The following is an 8,186-nucleotide window of genomic DNA, read 5'->3' as shown; positions in this document are numbered from 1 at the left end:
ATTTATTCTATTTAAATTTAAATTTAAAATATATAAGTAACTAATACCATTTAATTTAATAACAGTAAGTGATAAATAATAAAATTAATTAAAATTGTTACATTTATAAATTATAAATATTGAAATAATTTAATTTTGAGTTAGGGTACTAAAAATAAAATAATAGAAAAATGTTATCATATACTTTCAAGATAAGTTCTATCTCAACTTCCCCCTCAAGATGAAACTTACAAATGATGCACAAGATATGATAAGGGACAATTGCATTATTTTATCATGTTGGCGCAACAACGAATTACAACATAATATGATTACACTATCATATTTTGTCTCATTATCCTAACCACCAATCAGACCCTTAATAACATCACAAAATGACTTGATTTGAATGATTAATGCTTATAAGCTAGAGATGGCATTTTTGTTTCATAAAAAAAAATTATGGATTATCTTTTTCTTATGCTTGTTTGTTGTATTTCGTGGCAAATTGTTTAGGAAGAAGAACAAGAAGAAAGGTGAGTGAAGTGAGGGGTGGGAAGAGAAGGAGAAGGAGGAAGATAAAGACTGAAGAGGAAGTAGAGGGAACGAAGAGGTTTGGTGGGTGGCTGAAATTTACAGTGAAGTGGTTATTGAGAAATAAAAAAAGAGAAAGAAGAGGAAGATGACGAACCAAATGTGATTAAAATATTTTAGAGTGACTAAAATTAATGTGAAAAGTTCACGTAATTGGTGATATGATATATCATCAATTGTCCTAAATTTGATTTAATTAAGTGTTTGTTTACCCATCAAACAAATAATCCAAAACTTCATTATGTTCACCTTTATACATCTTTTTAAAATAATATCTTTTATTCTAAATCCGACCATCTGAATCGAACCAATCCAGTCGAGATCGAGTTGGTCTGATTCGGGTCCAAAAGCAAAAATCAGAAAATTCAAACCAACTAAAACCGAACATGTTTTCATTATTTCACACATTTAAACTCCCTAAATTCGATTCAATTCGTTCCGATTACACCTCTAGATTTAAGCATTATATAAATTGAGCCAATCTCTACTAAACGACTTCGTTTTACCCATCAAACAAGCAATCCAAAACTTGATTGTATCCACCTTTATCCATCTTATACTGAACCCCTTCACAACCTCACACTTTCTTCCTCTCCACACTCTGCCATGGCTGCATCATCACTGTGCATGAGCTTCAACATAGCAACAGCATTCAAAGGCCTTTCACTATCCTCTTCTTCTTCCTCTTCCTTCTTCACTGGTTCTTCCTCGCTTCGCCCCACCTCGTTGGTGTGGGCACCTCAGACTCGGACGACCCCGCTGACAATCCAGAACGCTCACAAGAAGGGTGCCGGAAGCACCAAGAATGGACGCGATTCCGAGAGCAAGCGCCTCGGTGTCAAGATTTATGGTGACCAGGTTGCTAAACCAGGTTCCATCATTGTTCGTCAGCGTGGAACTAAGGTGAGTGAGTTCCTGCTTCATTGTCATACCTTCCATTTTTCAGCTTAAATTTTGGTAAATTTGTTATTTTTATGATACCCTTTGAGAAAAAATAAATGAAATAGTTGATTGTGTGTTGTTCTATGGATTATACTGTGATTGTTGAAATTTTGGGTGATGTTTGTTTTAATGTATGGGATATACTTTGTAATGATATTTAGGATAATTTAAGGTTATGTTTGGATTGATGGAACATAATGGAGCGGAACGAAATGGAACATAATGGACAGTATTTTAGATTTTTTAGAATGTTGAGGGAGGAGGACTATAGTTGAATGAAATAAGGGTGGAAGTTAATGGTTGGGTTATAAGTTAATGGTTTGGTTTGGGTGGTCTTCTGTTTTGGACTTAAGGCTAAGCTTTGGTGCTTCTTTGAATTGTTGATTGTGTGTTTTGTTGAAAATTGCAAAATATATGATAGCTAGTTAAAGAAGGCGTAATTGCCTTCAACTTTACAGAAAATGAAGATTTGGTATAACTTACAACATGTTTGGATTCATTTTCAATCCTCCCAGAAATGCTACATTTGTTAGCTTCGCTGAAAGTTACTTCTCCCAGACATAGTAATCTACCTGATTTTCAAACACACGGATAAGGGTCACGGCAATCAGGATTGATAAGCAATGTGTAGTATCTTATATATAGGTCTTTTGACAAGTTGTGTTATGTAGTTGACAACATTGCAACTGTTTCTTTTGATGGTTGCCCAATATTGCAGAGCTATAAGTTATTCCACAACTTTTTTTACAGCACACTTTGTAGACTGGAAGATTTTCCTCATGTTTGTTCTTTGTGAGAGTAATAAGTATTAAGGGTGTCATTCACACTAGTTTTTCATACATAGGGTAGAATCTATATTGCCTTACTGTTTTCTGAACTGCAATAACTGAAGTTTAATGTAAGCAAAAGATAGGTGACTCTGTACATTATACCAGTGTTACCAAATATCCGCCATGGTGGCACCATGGCTGAATCTCATGGCGGAATTCCAGCATGCCGCCAGGGCTGATATTCCGCCACAATCCACCATGATCCGCCATCAGCCATCATTATTTGTCAAATTTGGCCTGTTTTTGGCTTTCTACCATAGTCCACCATTAGCAACACTGCATTATACATAATCCGTACAAGAGTCAATTGATTATCCAGTGATGAAGATGAAGTTGACATTATTTGGGATAGTTGGTTCATTATACTCTTAAAGCCTTGCTGTTTTCTATCTATTTTTCTTTGCAAGACTTTGATCAAATTCATATGTCTTATATATCTTGAAGCCTTGCTGATTTCTGACTTTGTAATTTTTGGGAAACTTGAAGTTTCACGCAGGAAAGAATGTGGGGCTTGGCAAAGACTATACCATCTTCTCCTTGATTGACGGAGTTGTAAAATTTGAGAAATATGGACCTGACAGGAAAAAGGTTAAATAAAGTCTATGTTCATAGTTTGATGTCTGTAATCTTAGAGGTTGCAAAATAACAAGCTATAAAAATTTTGCTATTCCAGATTAGTGTTTACCCGCGGGAAATACCAGTTGAGAACCCCAATAGCTATAGAGCAAGGAAGAGAGAGTACTTCAAGATGAGGCGTGAAAAAAAGAAAGCTAGACAAGAAGCTAGAATTCTTCGATCCCAACTGGTGCTGGCTTCTACTGATGATGCTGCAATCACAAATCCAATGTGCTGATTCTGATCTAACCACTTTAATGTGTAAAATCTCCCCCTCGCAGTTGTTTTGCTTTTGTGTATCAGTGAAATCTCTCGCATTGTATTGAGAATTTTTGAAGTAGCAAACTATAAGATGATTTGTCTTTGTTTTCTGGGCAAATAAATTGTACCATCCACTGCCAAAAATCACTCTAATGTGTAAAATCTCCCCCACCCAATTGTTTTGCTTTTGTGTATCAGTGAAACCTTAACCATTGTATTGAGATTTTCTGAAGTAGCAAACTACAAGATGATTTGTCTTTGTTTTCAGGGCAAGTAAATTGAACCATCCACTGCCAAAAAATCACTCTATAAAGTTTCCATATGTGCTTATCACATAATCTCTTGTCCATAACTAATTTGAGAAGCTTATTGAAAAAACTCAAAATAACATATATGTGGGTATGTTTCACTTGTTATATTTTATGATGAAAAACATATCTTAAAGAACAATATGTCAAACTAAAATATAAATGAAATTTATTTATAATTGTACTATACTTGTTGGAAGGAAATATATTTGTCTTGAAAGGTGTATATACTTTGTTGGTCTACAAACTAATGAATGGAAAGCAATGTTTATAGTAAACTGAAGACTAGAATGGCTTATCTGGATAAATTAAGTCTGGATTGGAGATCTCTTAATCATCTAGTTCTGACAAATGTGAAGACAGAACTCATTGAAAATTATAACCATGTAGTTCTTACAAATGGAGAGCTTGTCACTACAAGCTGTCTCTTCAACAGAATAGCCAACTCAGAACAGTATGCAATAAAAAACATTAGACCAGCTTAAAATAGCTAGAAGAGTCAACACATGATAAAATGCTTCATAGATTACAGCAAGTACTAACTCCTTACGAAGTCTAGCCAGTTGATTTTTATGTTTTTTATATGGACTATCTTAATTAAGGGATTTTCATTTAGGAACCAAACAAATAGAATGTTAACTATTGTAAAACATTTTGTAGACTTTGTTAAGACCAATAAGATTAGAAATTATTTTTTGTAACTAGATTATTGGACAATTGTGATGCAGTTAGACTGAGATTTTGTTTAGTCCTGTGATTAGTTGTTCGATGTTCATAATGATTGGAACAAATGATATAGCATGGCTTACTGCACATTCCAACTAGCCGTTCTATTATTGTTTGTATTCCATGATGCAAGAAAAGGATCAGCTTGTTAAATTTAGGCTCCAATGAAGGAAAGAAAAAGGTTGTCAGAAATTTTAACAGAATTAACTAAATTCAGCAACGGTCTTGGACACGATAAATTGGTGGGAGCAACTAGAATGAATGGTGGAGACTTTAAGTATGCCACTAGGAAAAAGTACCATAATCATAAATCAAATCCCTTAGATTTATTAATAAAAATTAACATCCAGGATATTCATGGCTCAAATCCAAGACCTCTATTTAGAGGGATCAAGCCAGATGTAGTATATTTATTTGCATATTAACATTTAATACATCCTTGCATGCACCATCAATGCAATGTCCTAAACCCTATATATTTGGTGTGTCCCCTTTCCTATTCTACCAACCAAATTATATCATGTCATGTAAAAGCTACTCGTATAATGTTAAAGTTGTCATACTTATGCTTACATGACATAATTTGATTGGCGGAATTGAGAATGAGACAACAAATGAAGACGGGATCTTCATCCAATTAAGTTAATTAACAAGTAGTGAAATACCAATGATCATCTAAAAACTCTGAGTAAGTGATTTGCATTGGTGAACCCTCCATCAATCATGAGATTCTGTCCACTCACATACCTCGCATCATCACTTGCAAGGAAGAGCACAGCATTAGCCACATCATTAGCAGTTAACTCTACCCCTTGCAAGTTTGCATTCCTCCCAACAAAAGAACGAAAACCAGCCATTGCATCCTCAGTCCTCTCTTCCTCAGGCAAATGAGCCAAGGCCAAACCAGTTGCCACACAATAAGGGGAAACACAGTTCACTCTTATTCCATGATTTCCCAATTCAGCTGAAACATTCTTTGTTAGACCTAACACAGCATGCTTGGACCCTGTGTATGCATGTGGTCCTAACCCTCCCATTGTACTTGCCACACTGCACAGAGAAATGATTGAGCCTTTCTTCTTTGGGATCATGATTCTTGCAGCATGTTTCATCCCATGGAACACTCCCTTCACATTCACATTGAAGACTTTGTCGAAATCTGATAAGTCCACATTGCGGATATCAGGGCAAGGGGCACCGGAGATTCCGGCATTGTTCACTATGATGTCAAGGGTGCCGAATTTAGCCACAGTCATGTCCACTGCATTGCGAACATCGTTTTCCTCGGTAACATCACAGTGCAAGAAACAAACGTTTGCTTCGTCGCCGAGGGATTCGCAGACCTGATTTCCGAGATTGTCTTGCATGTCAGCTATGCAGATTTTAGCGCCGTTCGTGTGGAACAGGCGGGCAATGCTTTCTCCGATTCCGGATGCTCCGCCAGTGACCAATGCCACTTTGCCTAATAGCCTGAGGAAGAGAGATAATGGAGAAGTTACATGAGAGAAAAACTGAATGCGTGCTTGGATCAATGTTGTCTACAATTGATTTTGGTAAAATTGATCATAGGGTAAGGGAGTTGATACATTTATGAAACAAGTGGTTTTTGTAGGGTAATGTGAAATGCAGTTGTAAAATCACAGAATTGAGTATGTTAACCTAGAAGCTACTCTCTCTTTAGCTTATAGCAGAGTTGATTTTGGGACTTAATTAGTAATTCTCCAAAATGACTCACAGAGGTATTTTACTCTATCAGAATTGATTCTTAGGTTCACCAACGGAGAGCCAAACACACTGAGAAGTACTTAAAACAGTGTAAGAAGGTGCACATACACAATATGAAGAAGCAAATATAGAATGTGTCACACACAGATTTCCATAACCTAAATCAGAAAACATTGTCATGGAAACAAAGACAGAATATTTCAAGTATACTTTCTTTAAAACCACTGGAGCATAGAACACCCGAAACCTCAAAATCAGATAATACTATTAATGTAGCCTCGCCTCTAAGATTTACAATTCTAAACCATATTAGAGCCACGTTGCTTAGAACCAGATGACTCCATAGTCAAAAATTATTTATTTAAAAAACGCTGTAGATTAGATAATCTTCTTGGCTAAAAAATGCATCAGGAAAATCCTCTTCATTCTTCCCCATCCTACATTATGAGAGTGTACCATTTATTTCTATATCTTTTCTTTTACTCTCACAAGTTAAATCTTATCATTTTCACTTCCTACTAACCCTGAACAACAGGGGAAAATACTGATGTTATCAACATGCATTGTAAATTTGTAGTTCCAGAAAAAACCCTGGTTGAGAAATCAGTACAAAAATCTCCAAAGTATAAAAAACAAAATCAAAACTCAATTAGGTAGGAGTTTTCCTCAGAAATAGTAGATCTGGGCATCAAAGGAGTCATACTCATACAAACAAGATCAGCACAGAAAATAAGTCAAAAGGGTAGAAACAAGATCTATAGTAAACAGACAATTGACTTTGAAAATATTAACTTAACCCCAGCAAATAGCTTCTTATCAATGAAAATAACTAAAACTCTCCCTAATGATGATTAAGAAGAAAGAAAAAAAACCAAACTTCCTGCAACAAACAAGTAAGCAAGTAGTCAAAGCTTAGTCAACCCAGCATTTTCAGGTGACACAGAATCTTCTGACAGGAAAAATTTTATTTCCAATAAGAAAAAAGACAAGTAGCAAAATCATTATTTCAGAAATTGCAGGTACGGTTGATAAAGCAAAACCACATTTTTCTGACACCAAATCAGTTCAAGAGTCAGAAGGCAAGACAACATCAGAAATTGCATGTACGATTGATCCAAACCCCAAAGAGGAATATGAAGAAGCAAGGATGAAAATGCTTTGAAATGGAGAGATGTTACCTTGGTGCTGGAGCTGGAGCTGGAGCTGGAGCTGGAGCTGGAGCCGGAGCAATAGTGGTTGTGGACATGGCTGTCTGCACTTTCTTTCTCTCTGTGTTCCTAGAATGTGAGATAGTGCTGTTCCATTTCATGTGGGTCCATTTTTAAGACATGTGGTGACGTGTTTTCTGAATAAAACTCTCAATAATTAATGCGTGCAAAGCTATCTTTTTCTAAGAAAAAGCATACGCAATCTTCACTACTATCCTCTTAGATTCATGGACGTAATTTGAAGGAAAAAGAAAAAGTTCATAACTATTCATTACTTCCTCCGTTCATAATTATAAAACATAATACAAAAAATTGCGCTTATTAAGAAAGCATTAAATATATCTAATTAGTGTATTGATTTTTTAAAAATACATACATTTTTTCATATTTACCCTTTGTCATTTTCTCTCACTAATAAATGCTAGGTAGTAATTAAACTTTTGAATTGAAAACACACAACTAATGTTAGGGGTATATATGGAAGAGTGAAATACTTTTTGCTAGATTATTGTTAAATGTCTTATATTTAGGAACATGAAAAATTTAAAACTAGGTATTATAATTAGGAACGGAGGGAGTAAAAGGTAAGCACTTTTGATCTTCAATGTGAATGTGTAATAAGAGTTTCTAAACTTAAAAATAACATTTTTAATCTCAAATGTTACACTTGTTTTGGTCTGTCTTCAATTTTTAGTCAATTTTTTTTTTACATTTTTATAAGAGATGTGAACCTTTTATTAGGAGAGGACATCATAATTAAAATGATGTGAATATAGTCACATCAGCGTTAGTATGTCATTCAATTAATTCACGGGAGCTCCACCTTCAAGCAAGGACTAAAGGCAAACTTGCTACAATCGTGGGAACAAATATCAATTTTTTTACAAGGGACTAAACGTGAACATGCGTACAAAGTTAGGGACTAACTTGACGATAAACACTAAAAAAATATTTGAGAAGTGCTACCACTCATTTTAACATTTTCTTTCTGACACTCT

The 8,186-nt window shown here is 35.1% G+C and overlaps 2 protein-coding genes across 2 annotated transcripts; one reads left to right on the top strand and one right to left on the bottom strand.

The window, feature by feature from the left end:
• Nucleotides 1-1,079: 1,079 nt before the first annotated feature.
• LOC130749187 (50S ribosomal protein L27, chloroplastic) lies at nucleotides 1,080-3,488 on the top strand. Its single transcript, XM_057602503.1, has 3 exons — nucleotides 1,080-1,476; nucleotides 2,832-2,933; nucleotides 3,019-3,488. The coding sequence occupies exons 1-3, from the start codon at nucleotides 1,180-1,182 to the stop codon at nucleotides 3,196-3,198; spliced, it is 579 nt and encodes a 192-aa protein (XP_057458486.1). The 5' UTR covers nucleotides 1,080-1,179; the 3' UTR covers nucleotides 3,199-3,488.
• Nucleotides 3,489-4,556: 1,068 nt separating this feature from the next.
• Nucleotides 4,557-7,317, bottom strand: LOC130749186 ((+)-borneol dehydrogenase 2). Its single transcript, XM_057602502.1, has 2 exons — nucleotides 7,159-7,317; nucleotides 4,557-5,725 (listed from the first exon to the last, which is right to left on the bottom strand). Exons 1-2 carry the CDS (start codon nucleotides 7,287-7,289, stop codon nucleotides 4,927-4,929), a joined length of 930 nt encoding a protein of 309 aa, XP_057458485.1. The 5' UTR covers nucleotides 7,290-7,317; the 3' UTR covers nucleotides 4,557-4,926.
• Between the last annotated feature and the right edge of the window lie 869 nt (nucleotides 7,318-8,186).

Source organism: Lotus japonicus, chromosome 3 (genome assembly GCF_012489685.1).
Source record: "Lotus japonicus ecotype B-129 chromosome 3, LjGifu_v1.2".
In the NCBI taxonomy this organism is placed as follows: Eukaryota; Viridiplantae; Streptophyta; class Magnoliopsida; order Fabales; family Fabaceae; genus Lotus; species Lotus japonicus.
The sequence above is the reverse complement of the archived record's forward strand: the minus strand, read 5'-3'. Positions and strand labels throughout refer to the sequence as shown.

Bases quoted from the DNA above. Each gene is read 5' to 3' on its own strand.
- LOC130749187 (XM_057602503.1), top strand. From the start codon at position 1,180: ATGGCTGCATCATCACTGTGCATGAGCTTCAACATAGCAACAGCATTC. The intron at 1,477-2,831 runs GTGAGTGAGTTC...GGAAACTTGAAG, and splicing joins TTCGTCAGCGTGGAACTAAG to TTTCACGCAGGAAAGAATGT. The intron at 2,934-3,018 runs GTTAAATAAAGT...TTGCTATTCCAG, and splicing joins ATGGACCTGACAGGAAAAAG to ATTAGTGTTTACCCGCGGGA.
- LOC130749186 (XM_057602502.1), bottom strand. From the start codon at position 7,289: ATGAAATGGAACAGCACTATCTCACATTCTAGGAACACAGAGAGAAAG. The intron at 5,726-7,158 runs GTAACATCTCTC...TCTCTTCCTCAG, and splicing joins GCTCCAGCTCCAGCACCAAG to GCTATTAGGCAAAGTGGCAT.